The 27,674-nt window shown below is 41.5% G+C and overlaps 1 protein-coding gene across 2 annotated transcripts in view; it reads right to left on the bottom strand.

Moving 5' to 3' along the window:
• Nucleotides 1-6,840: 6,840 nt before the first annotated feature.
• Nucleotides 6,841-27,674, bottom strand: part of FGG (fibrinogen gamma chain) — a 39,650-nt gene continuing 18,816 nt past the window's right edge. Inside the window, exons 7-10 of one of the 2 annotated variants that reach the window (XM_030191621.1) lie at nt 15,955-16,139; nt 11,235-11,512; nt 7,490-7,650; nt 6,841-7,110 (exon numbers count right to left, since the gene is read on the bottom strand). In XM_030191621.1, coding sequence (XP_030047481.1) covers nt 7,096-7,110; nt 7,490-7,650; nt 11,235-11,512; nt 15,955-16,139 — 639 coding nt within the window. In that variant the 3' untranslated portion in view covers nt 6,841-7,095. Of the gene's footprint in view, nt 7,111-7,144; nt 7,651-11,234; nt 11,513-15,954; nt 16,140-27,674 lie in introns of those variants that run through there. The other variant, XM_030191620.1, reaches the window with a different exon arrangement.

Here is a 27,674-nt window from a genome sequence, read left to right as displayed (position 1 = left end):
GGACATTGTCCTGAACCAAACCAGTTTCACTCTTTTCAATCTACCTGTAACCCTGGGTGATTCTTTCCACTATCTAGGTATAATTCTTGATTCTAAATTGTCCTCAGAATGAGTTTCCAGTTTTGCATGCAGGTTTTTCAGCTCTGAGTCAGCTGTGTTCTGTTCGTAGCTACCTAGACAATGACTCATGACATACCTTATTTCACGCTTTCATCACATCCTGTCTTGACTACTGTAATTCTGTGTATGCTGGAATTCTTAAGCATGACCTGAAGAGACTGCAAACTCTGCAAAATATGGCAGCAAGTGTATTGACTTGGCATGTTAGACGCTGAGATCATTTTTCGCCATGTGTTACTTCATTTACCTGTTGAATTAAATTTAAAATATTATACTTACACAAAAAGCTATACATACCAGCATCCTCACCTATTTATCATCCCTCACCATTCCTTATGTTCCTACCCATTTTATTTGCTTATTGAACGACTTTAGCATTACCTGGCCCTTCTCGAACCTGCGTATTTTTTCTTAGTACCATTGTTTTGAGATGCTCTACCCCTTTACATAAGTTCTGAGCTCTCTTATATTCAGTTTAGATCAGCTGTAAAAACGTACTTTTTTCTATTAGCATTTCCCACAGTTCAGGAGGAGAAAGGTTTTGAGGTGGATAGCTGGGCTGTTAACTGGTTGAGTCCAAGGTCTCTGCCACAGAATGTAATCAATAGAAATAAAACAAAATAAAACATGGAAAAAGAAAATAAGATGATACCTTTTTTATTGGACATAACTTAATACATTTCTTGATTAGCTTTCGAAGGTTGCCCTTCTTTGTCAGATTGGAAATAAGCAAATGTTGGTAGATGACAGTATATATAAGTAAAACATCAAAGCATTCCAGTGACAGTCTAACAGGATGGGGTGGATTGGTGAAGAAGGGCAACCTTCGAAAGCTAATCAAGAAATGTATTAAGTTATGTCCAATAAAAAAGGTATCATCTTATTTTCTTTTTCCATGTTTTATTTTGTTTTATTTCTATTGATTACCTTTAAAAGTGGACTAACACGGCTATCACACCTCTCTGTCACAGAATGTAAACTGATAGTTTTGCTGGTTGAATGTTATACTTTTGTGTGTATTGTGACCTTTTCTATTACCTTATGGAGTTCTTATCAAACTTTTAAATGTATTTTACATATTGTAAACTGCCTTGACATGTCCCTCATATTAGGCGATACATTAAATTTGAGTAAATGATAAGACATCCTCACTCCCAAAAATACAAATTAGTTTGGAGGAAATAAGCACAAATAACATGATCGCTATCCTGGCTAAACACAAAAGTCACAAGCAAGTCAATCTTGCAAATACTTCTTCACCAGATCTCTTAAGTATAGCTGATAAATTTTCTTGTATTTGCCGCAAATCCATAGCTTCACCATTTTTCTCTCTTGCTGATTCCGAGATCCAGATTTAGGAATGAGGAGATAGCAAATTCTGAAACAGAGCTCTTGCAGATGAGCTTCTACTTTGAGAAAAGTTCTCAAATTTGACTGCTTCAATATATTTTCAAGTTTTCAAACTTCCTATGAAGCAGTGTCTTTTCCTGAATAAGTAAGACCTAGAAAGCTTTAACTCGATCCAACTCAGAATTCAAATGCCTGCAAATGAATAAACAGGTTATTTTCACAAGACTGCACTTTTGCTACATTCTATGCCAAAGTCTCTATAAATTTGAACAACACTGATGTAAAGATGCTAGAAAGTTCCAGATAGTATCAAGTGTTATCTCTGATGGTTTGGTCAGATCTGGGAAAGTCATCAATGGCAGTCCCATTCCTCCAATAACACCACATCGCTTCTCCGATAGTCCTGTGAGGCACCCAGAATGGTAATTCTCTCCTTGGGAGACTTCTGGTTAGGCCTTCTGACCTTGAAAGCAGTGCTGAGTTCAATATTGGGTTGTTCCCTCTGCCAGCAAAGACCTCCTCTTGAGTTCCCTAGGGTTGGTTCTTCTGATGCCCTTCCAGGAGACTTAGCTGACTGTAGAGGCAGGATGAGACACAAAGGGCTCAGTGAAACTTCCGTACCTGAGCGAGATCCAAGTCTCTGACTCTGCATTGCAAGATCGCCTTGGGATAAGTTCTGCAAATGGGGATCCAGCATCACCTGCCTCAAATTCAAAGAAGATGCCACTGAGGTGGCTGGAGGAACCCGTGGTCATCTCTTTTACTTAGGCATAACAAGCAAGAAGTCTAAGTTAAACTTTAAATGAAACAAAATGCAGAGCTCCAACCAGACAGTGTTACTCGGTCACCATCTTGGGGTCTTCCCATGCCCTCTAGTCTTTATATTTTTTATTGAAAAAGTAAACAGTTAATTCATGTCTACCAGTTTGTGTGTATTCCCTATGAAGAAAGACTAAGGAGGCTAGTACTTTTCAGCTTGGAGAAGAGAATGCTGAGGGGAGACATGATAGAGGTATATAAAATAATGAGTGGAGTGGAACAGGTGGATGTGAAGCTCTGTTCACGCTTTCCAAAAATACTAAGACTAGGGGGCATGCGATGGAACTATAGTGTAGTAAATTTAAAACAAATCAGAGAAAATTTTTCTTCACACAACGCATAATTAAATTCTGGAATTTGTTGCCGGAGAACGTGGTGAAGGCGGTTAGCTTGGCAGAGTTTACAAAAGGGGTTAGACAGTTTCCTAAAGGACAAGTCCATAAACCACTACTAAATGGACTTGGGAAAAATCCACAATTCCAGGAATAACATGTATAGAATGTTTGTACGTTTGGGAAGCTTGCCAGGTGCCCTTGGCCTGGATTGGCCGCTGTCATGGACAGGATGCTGGGCTCGATGGACCTTGGTCTTTTCCCAGTGTGGCATTACTTATGTAGTTCCACTCCACTCATTAATTTATAGATCTCTATCATATTTCCCCTTAGCTATCTCTTTTCCAAACTGCACAGCCATAGTCTCAAGCTTTTCCTGAAAGGGGAGTTGTTCAATCCCCCTAATAGGGAGGCTTTTGACAGAGCCACATTACTGTCCCCCCCCCCCCCCCAATTGATACCACACTAGGCAGATGCCTGTTCTGCCTACTACTACTACTACTATTTAACATTTCTAAAGCGCTACCAGGGTTGTGCAGCGCTGTACAATTAACAAAGAAGGACAGTCCCTGCTCAAAGGAGCTTACAATCTAAAGGACAAAAAGTGCAGTCAATCAAGATTGAGGCAGTCTAGTGGCTAAGCCAGCCCTACAGATGGTGTGTATATCAAAAAGCCTGTCATAATCTCCTAAAACCTTATACAACTTTAGACTATAATTGATAGCAGCTGAGTGAAAAAATGGAAAGAATTGCTGAAGACAAAGTCACATCTGAATAACAACCAACAATTTTGATTAATGGATCAGAAAAAGACCTGAAGACCTTTTGTTCCAACCCTTCTCTGTACCTAAATGTAGGCACGACAATGAAGTACACTTAGAGTCAATTCTATAATGGCATTAAGGCATGTCTAACCCATCATAGAATAGTAGCACAAAGCTGCTTAGGCATGCTGAAACTTAGGTACATCACGGTCTTACTGTGCCTCTGCTATTAGACCCGCGCTGCAGGCACACAGCAGGAGGAACCAGCCGTCTCTGCAACCAACATCATGGGACCTGAATCTCCCAGCTGCCAGCACGTCCCACTGTGATGTCAGATGCCATCATGGAACGAAGCATTTAACCCCAGCAAGCCTGGAGTTGGATGTTGTAGCAATTTGCTTTCTGTGGGTCCTGAGATGCCTTCTTTCTCCTGTGCTGCTCCATAGGGACTGCTGACTTTGCTTCTGTTCCTCTGTGACAGTGTACTTCCTGTAGACTCTACTGTCTGTGTGAGTGGGTTCCAGTACCACTTCTAGCTTCTGTGTATGAGTGGGTTCCTGAGAAGCAGCCAGCTTTCATGTGTGTGTGGGTTCCTGAAAAGCTGCCAGCTCCTGGCCTTTCTCCTATTCCTGACTGTGACCCTAGTGGGCCTGTCACGTACTCTGCTTGCTAGGGTTCAGTCTATCGTAGACTTCCACTAAGAACCAAGGGCTCACTACCCTCAAACGTAACAGCAGAACAGTTTATGCCAGGTCAATGGCAGGTAGAAGTTGGCGTGCCTGAGTGCACCTTGAAAAATGTGGATCTGATACTATCCTATAAGGTGTGCACATTGCTAGGTGGAATGTCCATGACACACCCATGCTCTGCCCACTGGTACAGCTCATTTGCTGTTACATGCCATGTAACTAGCTTGCCAAATTCATAGAATAGAACCTAGCACATACATGTGTAAATACCTATTTGTGATGTCATTCACACATGTATGTGGGCCTATTCTATAAATTAGTGTGCATAATTGGTTCCCTTTATAGACTTTGCCTCCACATATCCACCCCTGTGATTAACAGTTAGCAATGTATCATTTTCTTCAAATGTTTCACCTGTTTTCTCTAAACATATCTTTCGTAAATCCAAAGCACTTTGTTCCAAAATGCTTCAGGCTTATTACACTTTTTTTTCCATATTTCAGACTATGCTTTATGTGATGAGGCCACACAAAAGGTTTCCTTCTGACAACTCTCCCATTCAAGATCATTGTTGTGTAACCAGTATTATTTGTATTTTAGTTGTTGTAAACCACCCTGACCTTTTTATTCAGATAGGGCGGTATAACAAACTTTAATAAAAAATAAATAATATTGTAATGTGGACAACTACTCTGGTATCAGCTAAACTTGTACTTTGAAATGATCTGTTGATTTTATTTTGCTTAGCAGATTAGTTTATCAGATTCTTTTCTTGGTCTTCCAGATCTTCCCTTGATTTTAACAGTTCCTTGCAACTTCTATATCTTAACAGTGTTTCTGACAGTTCATGTTGCCAGCTGGAAGTGTTTAAATATTTTTATAGTCTTCCTAAGCAGAATTTTCACTGGACACATGACTTAGCATATGGCTCCAGCAAAAGGAGGACGGATTGAGCCAGCCGGGTTTTACTTCCATTGCTTAAAGCAATGGAAGTAAAACCCGGCTGGTTCAATCCGTCCTCCTTTTTCTGGAGCCATATGGTAACCGAAAGGGAGAGAAGAGGGAGGAAAGACAAAATATAGGTTTGGAGAGGTTATGGTTTGGCCTGCTAGATTTGGATCAGATTTGTTCATCCATGGAATTGTCTTCACCTGAAGGTCTAATAAAATCATTACACCTTCTGGGTCCTAGTAACAATTTTTTTTTTTTTTAAAGAAAATGCACTAATGAAGCAACTGGAAGAGTGTCCAAACTTTTGCATCTGCCTTATTCACTTTTAAATAATGTTCATACTGTTAAAATCTGCAAATATCTAGTAAATATGTATTAATAATTACAGGGAGATGTTATTTATAATGCTATATCCCAAACTAATTAAAAAGTGGACTTTGTGTAGCAACTAGTAGGGTACTTCACCCCTAAACAGCAAGTCTTTTGCACGTATTAAACTTATGGTTTTACTGATGGTAGGGGCGTCAAAGAGCCTTATCTTAAAGTAGAAATGGTCATAGCACTTCTCAAGAAAAAACTTGCATGTGTATAAACTTTTGGAACAACATAAAAATTACTTGCACGCTCCAATAAAATGGTATCACAATATATAGATGGGTTTTTTCAGGAACCTCTGTGCTACTTAGTGTGTGTCTGTGATGTGATATAAATTACAAAAAAAAAGTTCTGGTGAAAAGCCATTTAATAAATCAAGTTCCCTAAATCACAAGGGGAATAAGAGGTGAAAAGTCCAGAGTTGGCACACAAAAAGCTAGCAATAGCAATGCTGCATCGTATCCACCTCTGGAAACACCTGTTATTCTGTGCCTCTGTTGAATCCCATGACTTTTTGAAAAGGGTTCTGGATGGCTCAACTGTATTGCAGAATTGTGCTACTTCCCAGGCCATTTTCATCTTAATGAGAGAAGATGCTAGTGTGGTTTTATTGGTGATCAATATGACACACGCTTTTGCCAGAGCGAGCTGCGTCATGAGTGTGTTCCAGATACTGCTTATTGGTTTACTTTGTGGTTTTGAACCTTTGCACTTTGGAAGAACATTACTCTGATTTGGTTTTCTACAAGAGACCCCTCCTGAGGCAGGCCTTCTAGTCGAAACACGGTCCTATGTCGGGTCTTTTTGATCACCAATAAAACCACACTATTTGGCATCTTCTCTCAATAGTGTGATATCTCATCCATGAAACTTACTGTTTGCGTTTGTCTACGGACTGTGTAAGGTTACCGTCCCTCCACTCCAGTGTTTTTTTTTCTTCCCATCTTCATCTTAAAGCAGCCACCCCTGTTTCTTGTATCGCTGCAGTTAATAGACTGTAGCAGTACAGTAGACTGGTAACCAAACTGATCACAGATTTGCAAAATTCCTGAGCTACAACAATGGTGAAATACCTGGGTATCTGTGCCTTTTTACCTCATGTTACAAAATTAAATATTCAAGCAGGCTCATAGGACATTCAGCTTTGTCCGAAAGAAATCTACTGTTGTGCATCACTTTTTGCACAGGTCTGATTTTCTCTCCATTGAAGCCTAGGTTCAAGGGTTATTTTTTTGTTGTTACCCAAGCCTGAACAATGATCTGAAACATAATTACAGCATCATTAATATACAGTGTTGAAAACCAAAATGAAATGTGCTAGATTTGCACAGTTCACTGTAAGTCTTCAATGCCAGTGATGTAGAAAACGCACATGTCCAGGTTTCCACACTGACCCGACACTGCCATCATCAACTCTAGGCATATTTTATTTACTACTAATGTGGAGACAAATTGATTTGTTTATTGAAACTTTAGGCAGGAAAACAAAAATACACCATACAAAATAACCTTTCCACTGAAGAGCAGTTTCCATATTTAATAAGTTTTTTGTTTCTTCTGTTATTGAGTATTGGGCTTTAATTTACAGTCAAAGGTAAGCAGAGAAAGGTCATGTAAGTTCATGAAGTCCCAATGATAAATGGAATTCTTTCCCTGTTCAGATAAATCTTTTTTTTTTTTAATTAAAATGTTCTTTTAAATGTCTCCAACCTAAAACAGAAGAAAAAAATATCAATGCATTTAGTAACAGCAGAAAACAATAGATTTCTAAGGATCTTTAGGGTTATGCTGGCCGTTTTCATATTAACTGGACATATGAACTATTTTAACATAACTCTAGCCAATGTAGCAGCATGTAAGGTCACAACGATAGGCATATCTGTCCACATAACAGTGGCAACTTTTTATTTCTTACCAAAGTATCCTAACAAGAACATCTTGTACAAACAATTCCTTGATACAGTTTTATAGTTTATCCACAACATTCTTCTAAATGTTGGGCAGCACAACGTAGATATAAAAGTACATTGTTTAAGCTGAACCAGTGACTTTCTCTGTCTTAAAAGTCTCCTCGTCTATCTGATCCAACCTTTTTGGAACCTTCCATGTGGGTCTGCTGTCCGGTCACTCCTAGTCTGCTGAAAGGAATGAGTTTCATAGCAGTTGTCTTGAAAGAATACCATCTGTTACGCAAGGTTGCCCAGATAATACCATTATCATAGACTAGACTGGGACTTTTGTAATCTCCACCTGAAAAATAAATAGTAATAATGCAAGATAGTCTTCTATATGGGACACAAGTTTAAGAATACATCATACAATGCTTATAGAACCTTTCAAATGTGATATAAACCCTACTTAAGTTTATTCCACACTTGATATACTGCCTTTCTGTAGACACAGTCAAAGCAGTTTACATACACTATTTTTGCAGGTACTTTTCTGTCCCTAATGATTTCACAATCTGTTATTTGTACCTGGGGTAATGGAGGGTTAAGTGACTTGCCCAGGGTCAAAGGAGAAGCAGTTAGAATTGAACCTGGTTCCCCAGAATCTCAAACCACTAGCCATTAGGCTGCAGTGGGATTCAAACCCAACTTTCCAGGTTCTCAACTCATTACATTAACTGTTAGGCTAACAGGGTATCTATAACGTTCAGAGCTATGCATAATTATCCAGATTACAAATGGGCCAGATGTACTGAGTCAATGAGTACGCTAGTGGTTAGAGCAGCAGACTCTGCATTAGAAAGACCCAGGTTCAAATTCCACTCGCACTCCTTGAGGCCGTGGGCAAGTGGATTAACCCTCCATTGCCTCAGGTACAAACTTAGGCGGCAATTCTATAAATTGACACCACAATTTAGGTGAACAAATTCTACAATGGCATCTTGGTGCCAGATGGTATTACAAAATACTAATGTAAGTTGGCGTTGGCACCTAAGTGTGCTCTGAAGTGCACACAACTTACAGTATTCTATAACTTACATGCATATCTCAGAGACCCTCCCATATTCACACCCCCTTACACTTACATACTAAGCAATTTAGGCATGTATTTTATAGAATAACACCAATTAGTAACATAACTTAAGCACATAAGTGTGCTTATTCTGTAACTTGGTGTATGTAAATGGTCTACAATCTTTAAAAAAAAGGGGGAAAAAGCCAATTCAGTCGGAGTATACAAACAACATTACACCACACTAAACTCCAACTTTTATATGCAAATGGTGCCTATATTTAGGCAGTACTTATAGGATTGTCCTTTTAGATTATAAGCTCTCTGGGGACAGGGAAATACCTACTGTACGTAAAACATAATTCACCTTGAACTATCACTGGAAAGGAATGAGCTTAAATACTAAATAAAATTAGGGCTACATTAATCTCACGATTAAAGGTATGTCATAGGAGCCCGGCAATAGTGCTGACTCCCTAGCGTGGCATTTCCAGTGCTAAAAAATTATTTTTAATTCTTTAGCACCAGGGGCTTATCCAGCAGTAATCAGGCAGTGCCATGTGCTGCTTGGTTACTACTGGGTTAGTGAGGGAGCCCAGTAAGGGCTCCCCCCAGAAATGGCCATGCAGCAAGTGTTACACTTACTGCACTGCCATTTCTATTTAAAAGGTCCTTTAACCAGCGGTGGTAAAAGGAGGCCTTGGCACGCAGCAAACCCACATGCCAATGCCACCACGGGAGTCCTAATGACCCCCTTAACCCTCCATTGCCTAAAGCCACAAGGCACTACAGTGGGAACAAAAATACCTTTAATCACATGATAAATTGCAATTACAAACTGTAATTGAAATGCAGCCCTAAATAACTGAGGGCCCTTTTACTAAGCTGCGTAAGCATCTACGCATGCCCAACTCACGCCAAAATGGAGTTACCGCTAGACTACCACGTGGCTCTTGCGGTAGTTTCATTTTTGGCGCACGTCTGAAAAATATTTTTTTATTTTTGGGAGCGCGTAACGGATGCACGCCAAGTGGCATTTGGCACGCGTAGGTCATTACCACCCGGTTACCGCATGAGTCTTTACCGCTAGGTCAATGGCTGGTGGTAAGGTCTTAGACCCAAAATAGATGCGCGGCAATTTTGATTTTGCCACATGTCCATTTAATTCCTTAGTTGGAGGTGGAATAACTTTAACACATATTTCTGGGTTAGTGTTAACCTATGGTGTTGAGCCACTGTGGTTCTGGGAATCCCAAGTGTGGAGGCCCCTTACTCAGTTCCCCTGGAATCAGGTTGTACCATGCAACTAAGGACCCCAGGTCTAGGACCAAAAGGGCATGATACCATAAACTAATAGTAGGCCCATAAACATTAGATAACTTTATTTATTCTTTTTCTGACCAAGGAATAAAATTTACTAGGTAAAAAAAAAAAACACAAACACTAGGGTTACTGAATCTAGGAGCCTGGCACCCAGCAACTCCAAGTCTAGCGCTGATACACCCAGGAGACCCCAGCTAGGACCCCGCAACGCCTACTCCCTTACCCCCACCCACTAGCACTCCGCCATGCTCCTACCCACATATCCCTCTATCCACTAAGCCAGTCAGCCCCCATTATTTAAAAGGTAACAGTTCAGCAGAAGTCTGTGACCTCAACTGAATCCCCACCAGTTAAAAAAAATGGACACATTAAAGATAAGATGAGCCAGGAAAGGATAATTTTGATGGGATTTAAAGGGGAGTAGCTAGGGTGGGTGGGGGCATGGTTTTGTGAGCAGGTAGAGAGATATGTGGGGAGAACTTTCCAAGCCAGAACCCTTCCTTGTTTTGGGAACCTGGAGGAAAGGGCCTCTAAACTAAGGATCCCAAGACAGAGAGTCTCTGGATTGAAGGTCCCAGGGCAGAATCCCTCTGGCTGAGACTTGGGCCTACGTTGTTTCTGAAATATCTTGTGTGAAGAACAATTTTTGAAGTTAAAAACAGTAATAACTCCAATGCAGTTTTAAACTCTAATACTATTTTTGGTGGACATCTTATGTAAAGAGTTTGACAAGGCTTAACATACATTTTATTTGTCCTGTTTGTCTGTCCTGAATAGATTGTAAGCTTTGTCAAGCAGAGACTGCCTCTTTCATGTTTGTATACAGCACTTTGTATGTCTAGTAGCACTACAGAAATAAGTAGTAGTAGCAGTTATGGCCATTTTACATAAGTACATAGTACTTTTGGTGCATCTTTTCTCTTAGGGGGTCTTTTGCTAAAGATTAGTGAATGTTATCTGAAGCGGGCCCCATAGAAATAAAACGGATCTTGTGACAGACAACACACACTAAGCTTTAGTAGAATATCTCTTTACTGTACTTTAACAAATTCCCAATGCATTCACATACCACTTGCTTACTGCATTGAAAGTTTGAGAGTCAACTTCTTTTGGAAACATCTATGAAAATGTACACTAAATTTTAATATTCAATTTTAGCTCAGGGTTTATTATATCAATCCCCAGAATTCATGACTCTGAATTTGTTTTACATTTTAGGTTCTTGAAAGAGTAATCTTCCAAGCCATTTATGGAGATGGGTGGCAAGTGTTTTTTTTTTCCAAACTGGGCATGCCTTTATCCTAATTAAGAAAAGGCATTTTCCCTGGGGCATGTTTAGGTCAGGAAGGACATTAACATGTGTACATTGCATTCTCAAATCTATGTGTACTATTTCCCATGAAAAAAAGAAGCCTGCAAAAAGATGCAAATGCCAACATGTACTTTGCATCTTGTGTCACTGTGATGATCCCTTCTGCTGATGTTGTGCTGAGGTAATTGTGAACCAGTGTACTTAAGTTAAAAATATAAACGTAGTAACATCACCTTACCCGTGTAATATTTGCCATTGAGATGGGCAGCATGGCATCGATTCATCCACCAGCCAGATCCATCCTGTTTAGCACAGTTGCCTTCAAACTTATCATTATCTTGGTCGTATGTACTGAACTGCATGCCATTGTGGCTTGTACGAAACTTGTCACTGGGATCATCTCCAAAGTCATAGCCATCAAATGCATCCCCAGCATCACCAGATATGAAGTATGAATAAGTCAAACGGAACTTGTCTGTTTCAGGTGCCACTCGGAATGTGTGATAGTCAGCAGTGCTGTTGACAAATATAAATATGGTAGTTTGGAAAACTGTATATATAAATAAATATAGATATTCCCCCAAATTCTATATATGGTGTCCAAATTTGGCTGCTGATCCAAGATGCATGCACAAATTAATTGAATAATGAGCCATTAACGAGTAATAATTGGAGGCTAACAACCAACTATTGATGTTAATTAGTACCAATTAGGATTTGCACACGTATCTGGCTGCACGACATTCTATAATGCTGGGTGTCCAAATCCCATACCGTGCAACCCAAAAGGGGGTGTGGCCATGAGAGGGGGATGGGCAGGTCAGGGGGCATTCCGAAAAGATGGGCTCAAAATATGGGTGATCTGCACCCAACTTGTGCGCCAGGACTTATACTAGGTTTTAACTGACATAAGTTTGGCGCCCAGAGTTGGGCGTAAAATTGACATTAAGTGCTATTTTATAAAGGGTGCAGGCCCTTTATAGAATATTGCTTAGTGACGATTTTTGCCAGTGCCAAATTTTGAGTGCCATTTAAAGAATTTCCTTCGTTACGTATATGCATATCTCTAAATATGTCAATAGATATCTATCCAAGGGGCCCATTTACTAAGCTGCAGTAAAATTTGCAGTTACCACGGCTTAATGTGGCACTTTACCCCACAGTGGCTGCAAATGTAACGCAGCACCTATTGGGGGCATAACCTAGTATTTTCTACTGCACGTCATGCATTAACATTCATATTAAGGTATAGTATCTGCCCCCCCCTTTAATGTACAAGCGCTTAGCACCTCCTGTTTAGGAGGTGGTTAAGTAGTCCTGCGTTAACTCCACATTAGTTAGCACACAGTAAATGCATCATGTTAACTACCTAATGCCTTCCATGTCTATTCTGTGCCCATACCACGCTCCCTGACACAAAAGCTTAGTGCGCATTAATGGAATTAGTACACACTAACCCTCTGATTCTGTAGAGGTCACCAAAAATTGTGCGTGCAAATCAAGGGCTGCTCCCAATTTGCATGTGCAATTTAATTGAACAAGCCAGTTAGGGCCAGATTCTATATATGGTGCAGTAAAAATTAGTCCAAACAAAAAAACAGCACCACGGGCCTTTAAAAATGGAACACAGTTCTTTAATGAATGAGCCTTGACAAAAAGACCCGACACGGGCCGTGTTTCGGTGACTAGCACCTGCGTCAGGGGTCACAGTGATGACGTGGAAAACTTGGGGAATAACTCGAATATATTCCTCTACAATATATTATTCCTTACCCCACGTCTCATGTAGTAAAAGCTACAAAGCACCAAGGCACTTTCACTTTCTGTATCAAAATGGATGATACAGAAAGTGAAAGTGCCTTGGTGCTTTGTAGCTTTTACTACATGAGACGTGGGGTAAGGAATAATATATTGTAGAGGAATATATTCGAGTTATTCCCCAAGTTTTCCACGTCATCACTGTGACCCCTGACGCAGGTGCTAGTCACCGAAACACGGCCCGTGTCGGGTCTTTTTGTCAAGGCTCATTCATTAAAGAACTGTGTTCCATTTTTAAAGGCCCGTGGTGCTGTTTTTTTGTTTGGACTTTAGTTTGTACTTTGTTCTCTCTCTTTTGTTGCAGTAAAAATTAGTGCCAAAAAGAAATACACCTAAGTGTATTTTATAAACAATGCCTAAAGTTAGGCACGGTTTATAGAATATGCCTAGTGCCCATCCACGCGACTAAATTTAGTCACAGGTATTTACACCAATCAAAACTTGGTGTACGGGCTGGTGACTATGGGCCACTTTTACTATGCAGTTACTGCAGCTGCCGGCAGTACTTCCCACCCCTAGCGCGACGTCATATCTGGGCTACAAAAATATATTTATTTTTGTAGTGCCGAAGTGTACCCGGCAGTAATCAGGCAGTGCCGTATGCTGCCCGGTAACCACTGAGTTGGCGAAGGAGCCCTTACCACCACCTCAATGGGTGGAAGTAAGGGCTCCCCCCTGAAATGGCAGTGCGGCAAGTAAAGCGGACATTTCCTGCAGGAAAGAGAGCCTTCCCTTTTACCCGCTGCGGTAAAAGGGGGCCTCAGCGCACGAGAAAAACACGTGATGACACCAGCGCAGGCCCCTTTTGCCGCAGTTGGTAAAAGGGGCCCTAAGTTAGGCAAGGAGCAGGTGTATTCTATATCAGCGCGCATAAATTTAGAAATGCCCATGACATGCCCATTTCACGCTCATGACCATACCCCTTTTTTTTGGTTCTGATTCTTATAATTTAGTAGACCTTCACAGAATACACTTAGCAAGTTCTGCATGTAAATTCTAATTAATGCCAATTAGTGTCAATAATTGTCTGTGTAGAGGCAATTATCAGTCTGACTGGCTTTTGAGATAATTAAGTTGCGTAAGCAAATAAGAATATGACCTGATTTGCGTGCTCAACTGTGGTCACATTATATAGCATCCAGGGATTAGTGCCAATAATAGGCTTTTTAACAAACAATTATTGGCACTAATTAGATTTAATTGGGACCAACCCATATAAAGTTAGGTGCAGGATGCACACCTAAAATTTACATGTGTTCAAAAAAACGGGGCACAGAAATGGGAGAGTCATGGGGGAATGAGTCTTCGAGTTACACATGTAATTAAAAAATAATGGTGCTGTGCATGTAAATTTTTTGTGGGCACTTGCTTCTACCACAATATCACCTTGTATTCATTCAAACCATGTATTTGTTCAGACCGAAATCGGCCAGTAAGCCTCACTTCGGTTATTGGAAAAGTAATGGAAGCCATGCTGAAGGAAAGGATAGTGAATTTCCTGGAAGCCAACAAGCTGCAAGATCCGAGACAACATGGTTTTACCAGAGGGAAATCGTGCCAAACGAATCTCATTGAATTCTTTGATTGGGTAACTGGAGAATTGAATCATTGACGTGCTATAGACGTAATCTACTTAGATTTTAGCAAAGCTTTTGACATGGTTCCTCACAGGAGGCTCTTAAATAAACTAGATGGGCTGAAGATAGGTCCCGAAGTGGTGAACTGGATTAGGAACTGGTTGACGGACAGACGACAGAGGGTGGTGGTAAATGGAGTTCGCTCGGAGGAGGGAAAGGTGAGTAGCGGAGTGCCTCAGGGATCGGTGCTGGGGCCGATTCTGTTCAATATATTTGTGAGTGACATTGCCGAAGGGTTAGAAGGTAAAGTTTGCCTATTTGCGGATGATACTAAGATTTGCAACAGAGTGGACACCCGGGAGGGAGTGGAAAGCATGAAAAGGGATCTGAGGAAGCTAGAAGAATGGTCTAAGGTTTGGCAATTAAAATTCAATGCGAAGAAATGCAAAGTGATGCACTTAGGGAGTAGAAACCCAAGAGAGACTTATGTGTCAGGCGGTGAGATTCTGATAGGTACTGAGGGGGAGAGGGATCTTGGGGTGATAGTATCCGAGGATTTGAAGGCGACGAAACAGTGTGACAAGGCGGTGGCTGTAGCGAGAAGGTTGCTAGGCTGTATAGAGAGAGGTGTGATCAGCAGAAGAAAGGAAGTGTTGATGCCCCTGTACAAGTCGTTGGTCAGGCCCCACCAGGAGTACTGTGTTCAGTTTTGGAGGCTGTACTTTGCGAAGGATGTTAAAAAAATGGAAGCGGTGCAAAGAAAAGCTACGAGAATGGTACGGGATTTGCGTTCCAAGACGTATGAGGAGAGACTTGCTGACCTGAACATGTATACCCTGGAGGAAAGGAGGAACAGGGGTGATATGATACAGACGTTCAAATATTTGAAAGGTATTAATCCGCAAACAAATCTTTTCCGGAGATGGGAAGGCGGTAGAACGAGAGGACATGAAATGAGGTTGAAGGGGGGCAGCCTCAGGAAAGATGTCAGGAAGTATTTTTTCACAGAGAGGGTGGTGGATGCTTGGAATGCCCTCCCGCGGGAGGTGGTGGAGATTAAAACGGTAACGGAATTCAAACATGCGTGGGATATGCATAAATGAATCCTGTGCAGAAGGAATGGATCCTCAGAAGCCTAGCCGAAATTGGGTGGCGGAGCAGGTGGGGGGAAGAGGGGTTGGTGGTTGGGAGGCGAGGATAGTGGAGAGCAGACTTATACGGTCTGTGCCAAAGCCGGTGATGGGAGGTGGGACTGGTGGTTGGGAGGCGGGAAGTACTGCTGCGCAGACTTGTACAGTCTGTGCCCTGATAAGGCAGGTACAAATCAAGGTACAAATCAAGGTAAGGTTTACACATATGTTGTCTTGTTGGGCAGACTGGATGGACTGTGCAGGTCTTTTTCTGCCGTCAACTACTACTATCCACAAGCAGGAGGAGTGTTTCCATTGTTCAACACATGGAATATTTTAATAAAATTTCTCCTGACTCTCTGACTATACTTCCACAATTCGAGGCTTCTAAAGAATACAGCTTACACATCATGTAGGCTTTTACTGAAATTACCTCTTTCTGTTACTCCAGTCTTCCAGCTCCACTCTCAGTACATACGGGATAGTTGACTGAGTGCTTATTAAATGGATTTTTTCATTTCCAAGCCAGTATTCAGTTGTGTCATCCGGAGACAAATATCCAAATCCTTCTTTGTACTGAATCCAGTTCTTTTTGAAGTCCACACTCCCATCAAGTCTCTGGTAGGTAACAGATGGCAGAAATATTTTAATGTTCATGACCTGCATCTTTAAATTACTTTAAGAAATCATTGTTTCATTATCGCTAACCAACAGACAGTTAACAATCTCACTCTTCCCATATTAGTCAAGCATTACAGCTATTTAAGACATCTAGATGAAGCTGCTTCTTATAATGCTTACTGGCCAATCACTAGGTCAGTGATGTCAGGACTGTTCTGGAGGTACATTTACCTGGTCTGGCTTTCAAGATCTTTGTAATGAACATTTATGAGATACAATCAGGGCTGGATTAAGGCTTAGAGAAACTAGGAACAAGCTTATAGCCCAAAACTTTAGGTGGGGGGCTGTCAGATATGCTCAGGACTCTGGAGATCAGAATGCCAACTGTCTGGATTTTTTCAGGATTCAACAGATTTCGAAATTAACTGTCTTGAAGCAAGAAGGATAGCTAAATTGTCTGGATAGTTTTAAGAGTTTAGCCCTCTGTAGCTCTCCAATCCTTCCTGGGTGGATGTGAATTGCTTGTTTACTCTTTCCAAAATACAAGGACTAGGGGGCACTCAATGAAGCTACGAAGTACTACATTTAACACAAATCAGAGAAAATATTTCTACACTCAACATATAATTAAGGTCTAGTATTCATTGCCAGAGAATGTGGTAAAGTAGTTAGTTTAGTAGGATTCAAACAAGATTTGGACAAGTTCCTGGACGAAAAGTGCATAAATCATTATTAAGGTGGTCTCGGGGAAAATCTATAGTTTATTCCTGGGATAAGCAGCATAAAATTTATTTTACTCTTTTGGGATCCTTCCAGGTACTTGGGACCTGGTTTGGCCATTGCTGGAGATAAGAAACTGGACTTAACTGACCTTCAGTCTGTCCCTGTACTGCAGTGCTTATGTATTTATTCCCTTATGTATAAATACTATGATAGGATCCAGCCAACAGGAAAGCTCTAGTCACAGAAAGAAGGGGTGAGCTGCAAATGCTGTGTGAGAGATTAAGCTTTGTAGACGGCCTTGGAGGATACTAATGGGACATGTGTTCTGGGACGGTTGTTGAGAAGGTATAAGAATGTAAGAGGGATGGGGGAAGTGTGACGGGGCTGCTACAGGATGCGAAAAAGAGTTGACAGCAAATGCAAAAATTTTACATAATAGTGGGAAGTAGGGGGCACTGACTGAAAGAGCACATAAGTTGCACTACAGCACCAGAACAGCATGTGTATGTGTCTTTCCGAAAAGTGACAGAGTGCATGTATGTACATTTATTAACTAGTAAAAAAAGGCCCGTTTCTGGAGCCAATGAAACGGGCGCTAGCAAGGCTTTCCTGTGGCCCCCTCCCCACCCGTCGTCGATGTGGGTGAATTGCTCCGCCTCCGCCCTCAATGTCATAACGTTTGACGCGAGGGCGGTCAATTGCTCCGCCTCCGCCCTCAACGTCATAACGTTTGACGCGAGGGCGGGGCCCAGAGACTGTGATTTTCAAGGCTTCAGAGCTTCGAACATACGAACCTTGGCTTCAGTGACGTCAGCAGCCAATAGAACGTTGAGGGTGAGTTTTATATATATAGATTAGGAATTCACTCAAGGCAGTATACAGTACATGTGTGTACCTGAAGAGTAAGAGGGCATGCATGTGTGTATCTGAAGAGCAAGAGTATGCTTGTGTGTGTGTTTGTGTCTGAAGAATAAGAACACGTGCATGTGTCTGAAGAGTAAGAATAGATATATGTGCATAAGTGTGTGTGACTGAAGACTAAGATCATCATGCATGTATGCATGCATGTTTCTGAAGAGCAAGAGTGTATGCATATGTGTTTGTGTCTCTGGTGGGGAGCTGGAGTGGAGATATCCACTGCTACAAATGTACTTTCAACCTGGAGAATTTACCCAGGTATTAAGGTACCTGACCAAATTCCTTTGAAAACTCTCTTAATACTGCCTCCACTCTATATATATCCTTTCTGAGGCACTAAAAAATAAAATCTAAATATTATTTTCTTTTTTTCAGTTTTATGAAGACACATCACTTGTAAACCTCATTCTTTGGGGCAATACGCCTTTGGCATTTCTGGTTTGTACTAGAGGCAATGGAGGGTGAAATAAACTTGCCTGTCTTCCCTGGCTCTCAGTTTATCACTCTGAGCACTAGACCATTCCAGTTAAAGCATCTGCTTGCACAGTCACTATGCTCACTCTCAATGCCATACCCAGAACTAGGACCTGCTTCTGGAGAGGTGAAGTGTGGGGAGAAGGCTAGGAATGAAGATCTTTGGGTAGGGGTGATAAAATAAGTAAATGTGGGCCTGTGGTAAGGGCCCCCAAGGAAAAATTATGATAATTTCCTTATGATAATTTCCTTTCTTTTAGTCATAGCAGATAAATCTATAAACTTGTGGGTTATGACCATCTACCTGCAGGTGGAAATAGAGAGCACTAAACAGAACTCTGTCTTATAGGATGGTATGCTCATTGGTCAGTTATTACATTTCGTAACAAAGAAGAAAGAAGAATTAGGCATTTGATTTCATCTTCCTCACACAATTACGAAATGAGCCATATAACAGCAGAAAAATAGTAACTTGCAAGAACAACTCTAACCAAAGAAATAAAACTGAAATACGGACTCGAGTACTAGAGAAGAAGGAAGGGATTCCGGATTCATCTGCTGTGACTAAAGGAAAGAAAATTATCAGGTAAGACATCATTTTTCCTTCTCATCAACAGCAGATGAATCCAGAAACTTGTGGGATGTAGTAAAGCAGTCCTTACACTGGGCAGGGCCCTCAAACACCCTTGGAGAGAACTGATGTAACTAAAGAAGTGTCTGTTCGAGCTGCAACAATGATGCAATAATACCTGACAAAAGTATGTAGAGAGGACCATGTCGCTGCTCTACATGTTTCTTCCAAGGAAAAATGTCTTGATTCTGCCCAAGAAGTCGAAAGAGCCCTTGTAGAATGAGCTTAGAGAGCAGAAAGAAGATAAACAGAAGCTATAGCCTCTTTAATCCACTGCGCAATGATAGCCTTGGAAGCCCATTACTCTGATTCAGACCCAAAAGACCGGTGGAATTCATTGGTAGGTTCTAAATGCTGCAGAACCACATGATGAATGTCAGGAAAACGTAACAATGAAAATCCTTAGCATAATCCTGTTCCCGAAATGCAGGAAGAAACAAAGGCTGATTGAGATGAAATGCTGATATCACCTTGGGTAGAAAAGAAGGGACTGTGTAAAGTGAAACACCCGCCTCAGAAAAAAAAATGGTTCTCGACAGGATAAGGCCTGGCGTTCAGAAATCCTGCGCACAGAGGAGACTGCAACCAGGAAAACTGATTTAAGGGTAAGAGTAGCCTTTTTCAAAGACTCTAAAGGTGACTTCTGAAGAGACTGAAGGGCAAGGAAGTTGAACAGGAGGCAGTAACCAATTCACTCCACTCAAGAAGCAGACAACAACTGGATGAGATGCAAAGGAAAAATTCAAAATACGGCCCCGACTGCAGGCTAGAGCCACTAATTGCACTCTGAGAGAATTGTAGGCTAGGCTCTTCAGAAGGCCATTCTGAAAAAAAAGGCTAAAATTTAAGGAAACAAGGATTGAAAGGGAGAGAAAGCTCTTTCTGAGCACCATGCTTAAAAAACATGCCAAACCCAAGAATAAGCAGCAGAGGTAGAGCGCTTTTTGGCCTTAAGTAATGTTGGAATAGCAGCATCAGAATAACCTTTCTTCCTCAATTTTGACTGCTCATGAGCTAGGCTGTAAGAGCAAAGCAGAGCCAGGCTGTAAGACCAAAGCAGGATGGATTTTCTATCTGGATGGGACCCTGAAGGAGCCCTTGAGAAAGGAGAAGACGGAAGGGCTCGTCTACAAGCAGCCACACTAGAGCCACATACTATGGCCTCCTGGGCAAGTCTAGAGCAATTAGAATCACCCTTCCTTGATGATGAAGTATTCTGTGGAGAACCCTGCATATCACTGGCCATGGGGGAAATACACAGAGGAGAGATTACTCTGGCCAAGGTTGAAGAAGAGTGTCCAGTCCTTTTGAGCCGCACTCTCATTTTCTCCTGAAGAATCTTGGAACTGGCATTTTTTTGAGTTGCCATGAGTTCTACTGTTGGAGTGCCCCACTTCTGAGTGACAAGGGTGATGGCATCTGGCATTAGATCCCATTCCCCCGGCTCCAGAGAGTTCAAGTTGAGGAAGTTCACCTGTACAGTCATCGTTCTCTCTATATGTACTGTCGATATCTGCTGCAAGTGATATTCCACCCACTGAAAGAGATGACGAGCTTCCATTGCTAGTGGAGCACTGTGAGTGCCTCCTTGTCTATTTATATAAATTACTGCTTTCATGTTGTCTGAGAGAATACAGACTGGTTTGCCTTCAAGCAGTGACTGAAAGGCTAACAATAACTCTGTAGACCGCTCTGAGTTCCAGGCAATTGACTGTCTACAGCAACTCTGTTCTGTTCCATAAGCCCTGGGTGTTGCACTGCAGGGAATGGGCTCCCCACATGTCAAACTGGTATTGGTCACCACTACAATCCAAGGAAGAGAAGCCAGAGAGGTTCCTCGGAGAAGACTGCTGGAGCGAAGCCACCATGAAATGCTGCTCTTCAGTTACACAGTCCAAAATAGGTGTAGATCATTATTTTGGGACACTGATGACCAAAGGCATACGAGGGACTGTTGAAGTAGATATATATGAGCTCTGACCCATGGTACCACATCCAAAGCCACTGCAAAAGAGCCCATCAATTGTGCACATTCCCATGTGCAAGGGCTCGGAGTTCAAAGCAATAGGCGAATTGACACTGCGGTTTGACCACACGTTAATCTGGCAAAAATACCTTGCCCTGTGCTGTGTTGAAATGAACACCCAGGTATTCCAGAGTTTGCATGGGAACTAAGTGACTTTTGGGAAAAATGATAACCCAACCCAACCCCTGCAAGAGCGATATTACCATGGAGGTGACCTGACGACTTTCCTGAACTGAAGAAACCATGATCAGCCTGGACCAGATGGAATTCATCCCAGAATACTGATAGAACTGAAAAATGAACTTGCAGAACTATTGTTAGTAATATGTAATTTATTATTAAAATCAAGCATAGGTCTGTAAGATTGGAGGGTGGCCAATGTAATGCTGATTTTTAAAAAATGTTCCAGAGGTGATCCGGGAAATTATAGACCGGTGAACCTGATGTCGGTGCCAGGCAAAATGGTAGAGACTATTATAAAGAACAAAATTACACAGCATATTCATAATCATGGATTAATAAGACAAAGCCAACGTGGATTTAGTGAAGGGAAATCTTGCCTCACCAATCTACTACATTTCTTTGAAGGGGTGAACAAACATGTGGATAAAGGTGAGCCGGTCAATATTATGTATCTGGATTTTCAAAAGGCATTTGACAAGGTAACTCATGAAAGACTCCAGAGGAAATTGGAGAGTCATGGGATAGGAGATAGTGTTCTATTGTGGAATAAAAACTGGTTAAAAGAGAGAAAACAGTAGGGTTAAATGGTCAGAATTCTCAATGAGGAAGGGTAGATGGTGGGGTTCCGCAGGGGTCTGTGCTGGGACTGCTGCTTTTTAATATTTAGAAATGATCTAGAGATGGGAGTGACTAGTGAGGTAATTAAATTTGCTGATGGTTGGGAGGTGGGGATAGTGCTGGGCAGACTTGTACGGTCTGTGCCCTGAAAATGACAGTTACAAATCAAGGTAAGATATACACAAAAACTAGCGCATATGAGTTTGTCTTGTTGGGCAGACTGGATGGACCGTGCAGGTCTTTTTCTGCCGTCATCTACTATGTTACTATGACCTTACGAGACTAGGAGACTGGGCATCCAAATGGCAGATGACGTTTAATGTGAGCAAGCGCAAAGTGATGCATGTAGGAAAAAGGAACCCAAACTATAGCTACATGATGCAGGGTTCCACATTAGGAGTCACCAACCAGGAAAGGGATCTAGGTGTCATTGTTGATGATACGTTGAAACCCTCTGCTCAGTGTGCAGTGGCAGCTAAGAAAGCAAATAGAACATTAGGTATTACTAGGAAAGGAATGGAAAACAAAAATGAGAACGTTATAATGCCTTTGTATTGCTTCTTGGTGCGACTGCACCTCGAATACTGTATGTAATTCTGGTCAACGCATCATATATAGTAGAATTAGAAAAGGTAGAGAGAAGGGCGATGAAAATGATAACGAGGATGGGACAACTTCCCTTAGGGAAAGGCTAAAGCAGCTAGGGCTCTTCAGCTTGGAGAAAAGACAATTGAGGGATATGATAGAGGTATGTTAAATAATGAGTGGAGTGGAACAGGTAGACGTGAATCGCTTCTTTACTCTTTCCAAAAATACTAGGACTAAGGGGTTTGCAATGAAGCTACTAAGTAGTAAATTTAAAATAAATTGGAGAAAATATTTCTTCACTCAATGTGTAATTAAACTCTGGAATTCATTGCCAGAGAATGTGGAAAAAGCAGTTAGCATAGCATGGTTTAAAAAAGGTTTGGATAATTTCCTAAAAGAGAAGTCCATATGTCATTATTAAGATTGACTTGGAGAAAATCCACTGCTTGGATAAACAGCATAAAACCTATTATACTATTTTGGGACCTTGCCAGGTATTTCTAACCTGGATTGGCCATTGTTGGAAACAGGATGCTGGGCTTGATTGACCTTCAGTCTATCCTAGTATGGCAATGCTTATGTTCTTATGATCTAAGGATGGACCCTCTTGTCTCAGAAAGGCAGCCACTACCACCATCACCTTTGAAAAAGTCCTAAGCATTGCCACGAAGCCAAAGTGCTGCCCCAGAATTGGAAACCATAGGTAACGCTGAGGTGGGAACCAAATAGAAATACGAAGATATGCTTCCTTGAGATCCAGCACTGTGAGATATTCTCCCAGTTGTATTGCAGCTATGCTGGAGCATAAAGTCTCCATGCGGAAGTGTCTGATCCTCAAAAATCGACTGCCCTTTTTGAGACTGAGATGGGACCCTCCTTCCTTTGGTACCACAAAATAAATGGAGTAATGACCGTTACCTTGTTCTCAAAGGGGCACAGGAATCACCACTCCTAACTACTTTAACAAAATGTAGAGTGGAGAGGACCGCTGCCCGCTTGCGTAAAGCGCTGCATGAGGACTCCAAGAAAAAATATACAATGGGAGAGGCGAACTCTAATTTGTAACCTTTTTTGATAATTTTCAGAACCTATTAGTTTGAAGTAATCTTGGTCCACTCTTCATAAAAATGGGACAACTGCCTTCAGATGTGGTGGAATGGAGAGTGGACCAGAACCCCATCATTGTGAGGGACGAGAAGCAGGTGAGGACCTGGAAGCTTGAGTAGAATATCTTTTGTTAGAGCGAAAAGATTGTTTCTGTTGATTATCTAGGTTTCTGAAAGGAAGAAAAACGGCCAGGGTATATCACTTAGCATTCTAAAGATGAGAATCAGCTTGACTGGACCGGAAAGAATTCCTGGGTTTGTCCTCAGGCAAACACTGAGCTTTAGAGTCATCTAAATCGTTCATAATTTCTCCAGATCCTCCCCCCAAAAAAGCCTTCTCCTAAACAGAGGCTTAATAAGACACTGTTTAGAGGCTGCATCTGCAACCCAGTAGAGTAGCCACAATAAATGTCGAACTGTAATTGCTGACATCTGTTTAGCAGATGCTCTCAAATAAGATCATAGAAAGAATCTGCCAGATAAGCCAAGCCTGACTCTATGCTAAGGTACTCAAAGTCCAGCTGAGTTTCAGAGTCTGCCAAGGTGTCTGCTGCCTTCAGAACCCAGCGAAGACATGCCCTGGCGCATAAGAATTGCCAACTGCTGCCTGCAGAGAAAGCGCAGAGGCTTCAGAGTTTCAATAATGACTCTAATTTTCCTATCCTGTATATCTTTCAATGCTATCCTATCTTCTGCTGGTAAAGTGGTCTTTTTTGTTACTGCAGCCACAAAGGAATCTACCTTAGGTAATTTAAATGTCTCAAGTTCCTCATGAGAAATGGGATAAAAACAATACATGGCCCTAGGAACCCTAAATCCAGCATCTGGAGTTGTCCACTGCACAGTAATTAATTCCTGCATAGCTTTCCCGAAACAGTAAGTAACATCAGAGGGAGCGGGGAACCGGCTGAGCCGACAGCCGCATGACTGCTCCTTGAACCCCCTGCAGCGTGCACCCAGGGCAGACCTCCCCCACTGCCCCGCCCTTGGTACACCAATGCCATCCTACAAGACAGAGTTCAGTTTAGTAATCTCTATCGCCACCTGCTGGTAGATGGTCATAACCCACAAGTTTCTGGATTCATCTGCTGTTGATAACAAGAAAATATATGTTTGCCCAGGGCCCAGTATAGTATTAATTCAACCCTAGATCCCTATTGTGGCTGTTCAGAAAACCAAATTGGTTAGGTGTATTTAGCACAAGACTGGGCACAACTAGACTCTGTTCATCCACAGCAGTCGCAAGTACTCCCAGCCCAAGTCATCCCGAGAAAGAAATGACTGGAACCCAGGCTACTGGGTCCATGCGCAGGACCCAAGAGGCAGGCAGAGCTCTGCAGTTTCGATGCATGGTTGAGATGATGATGCAAGGATGAGGGATTTAGATTTGTTAGGAACTGGACAACACTGTGGGGAAGGGGGAGTCTGTTCCGAAAGGATGGGCTCCACCTTAACCGGGATAGAACCAGGCTGCTGGCAATAAAATTTAAAAGTAGCAGCTTTTAAAATAAAATGGGGGGGGGGGGGGGGGGGAGCTGACAGTCGTCCAGGAGCGCACTGATACTATAGAAACAGGATCTTTAGGGAATCTCAATAGAGAGGTTCAATAATGGTGAAAGAAAGCCAGGAGTGTTTAATGGGAACAGAGTAAAGGATGCAAATTATCCCAGTCAACTTCAAAGCAGTTTGTAGATGCTAGGAAAAAAACACAATTTGAAGTGTTTATATATAAATGCAATGATAGAGTAGATCAGTGCAGGGGAAAATAGTGGAAACTATTATAATTTGCTTCATTTCTTTAAAGACATTTAAAAAAACATGTGGATAACGGTGAGCCAGTTGATGTAGTGTATCTAGATTTTCAGAAAGCTTTTGACAAAGTTCCTCATGAGAGACTCCTGAGAAAATTAAAAAGTCATGGGATAGGAGGCAATGCCCTTCTGTGGATTAGGAATTGGTTATTGGACAGAAAACAGAGGGTAGGGTTAAAAGGCCATTTTTCTCAGTGGAGGAGGGTGAATAGTGGTATGCTGCAGGGATCTGTACTGTTACTGGTGCTATTTAGCATATTTATAAATGATCTGGAAAACGGAACAACAAGTGAGGTGATTAAATTTGCAAATGACACAAAACTATTCAAAGTTCTCAAAACATATGCAGATTGTAAAACTCTGCAGGAAGACCTTAAGAAACTGTAAGACTGGGCATCCAAATGGCAGATGAAATTTAATGTGGACAAATGCAAAGTGATGCACATTGGGAAGAATAATCCGAACCACAGTTACATGATGCTAGGGTCCACCTTAGGAGTCAGCAATCAAGAAAGAGAACTAGGTGTCATTGTAGACAATACACTGAAATCTTCTGCCCAGTGTGAGGAAGCGGACATAAAAGGATGCTAGCTATTATTAGGAAAGGAATGCAAAATAAGACCAAGAATATTATAATGCCTCTTTATCACTCCATGGTGCAACCTCACCTTAAGTATTGCATTCAATTCTGGTCGTTGTATCTCAAAAAAGATATAGCAGAATTATAAAAGGTTCAAAGAAGAATGACCAAAATGATAAAGGGGATGGAAGTCCTCCCATATGAGGAAAGGCTAAAGAGGTTTGGGCTCTTCAGCTTAGAAAAGAGATGGCTGGAGGGGGGGGGGAGGTGGTTATGATTGAGATCTATAAAATCCTGAGTGGTGTAGAACAGGTAGAAGTGAATCAATTTTTTACTCTTTCAAAAAGACCAGGGGACATTCAATGAAATTACATGGAAATACTTTTAAAACAAATAGGAGGAAATATTTTTTCACTCAATGAACAGTTAAGCTCTGGAACTCGCTGCTGGAGAACATGGGAACAGTGGTTATCATTTCTGGGTTTTAAAAAAGGTTTGGGCAAGTTCCTGGAGGAAAAGGCTGTTATTGAGATGGATATGGGAGAAGACACTGCTTGCCCCAGGATTGATAGCTTGGAATGTTGCTACTAACTAGATTTCTGCCAGGTACTTCTGACCTGGATTGGCTACTCTTGGAAACAGGATACTAGGCTAGATGGACCACTGATCTGACCCAGTGTGGCTATTCATAATTTCTTATGACTGTTAATTAAAAAACAAATCCTGTAAATGATCTGTACAGATGTCCCTTAAACATACATTGACTATGGTAGTAGATGACTGTAAAAATCCATCTTGTCCATCCCTTGATCTCCAGCACTACCCCTCACTTCTTTACTCCTAAGAATCATCTCTGCACGCCCAGGATTTTTTTCAAACATTTCTAACTTGCCTATCAATACATTTCTAGGTGGATAACAGAAAACTCCAGCAATAGCCATTACCAAAGTGCATAAAAACTGCGATTTTTTTTTCTATGGGAGAAACTGGTGAGTCTGACGTCGGTGCCGGGCAAAATGGTAGAGACTATTATTAAGAACAAAATTACAGAGCATATTCAAAAGCATGGATTAATGAGACAAAGTCAACATGGATTTAATGAAGGGAAATCTTGCCTCACCAATCTACTACATTTCTTTGAAGGGGTGAACAAACATGTGGATAAAGGGGAGCCGGTTGATATTGTGTATCTGGATTTTCAGAAGGCATTTGACAAAGTACCTCATGAAAGACTCCAGAGGAAATTGGAGAGTCATGGGACAGGAGGTACTGTCCTATTGTGGATTAAAAACTGGTTAAAAGATGGAAAACAATAGGGTTAAATGGTTACTATTCTCAATGGAGAAGGGTAGTTAGTGGAGTTCCCAGTGTGCTGGGACTGCTGCTTTTTAACATATTTATAAATGACCTAGAGATGGGAGTAACTAGTGAGGTAATTAAATTTCCTGATGACACAAAGTTATTCAAAGTTGTTACAACGCGGGAGGATTGTGAAAAATTACAAGAGGACCTTATGAGACTGGGACACTAGGCGTCTAAATGGCAGATGACATTTAATGTGAGCAAGTGCAAAGTGATGCATATGGAAAAGAGGAACCCGAATTATAGCTACGACATGCAAGGTTCCACGTTAGGAGTCACAGACCAAGAAAGGGATCTAGGTGTCGTCGTTGATGATATGTTGAAACCCTCTGCTCAGTGTGCTGCTGCGGCTAAGAAAGCAAATAGAATGTTAGGTATTATTAGGAAAGGAATGGAAAACAAAAATGAGGATGTTATAATGCCTTTGTATCGCTCCATGGTGTGACTGCACCTCGAATATTATGTTCAATTCTGGTCGACGCATCTCAAAAAAGATATAGTCGAATTAGAAC

The sequence above is a fragment of the Microcaecilia unicolor genome, chromosome 2 (assembly GCF_901765095.1).
Source record: "Microcaecilia unicolor chromosome 2, aMicUni1.1, whole genome shotgun sequence".
NCBI lineage: Eukaryota > Metazoa > Chordata > Amphibia > Gymnophiona > Siphonopidae > Microcaecilia > Microcaecilia unicolor.
Note: the sequence above shows the minus strand (reverse complement) of the source record. Positions and strands in the feature narration are given on the sequence as shown.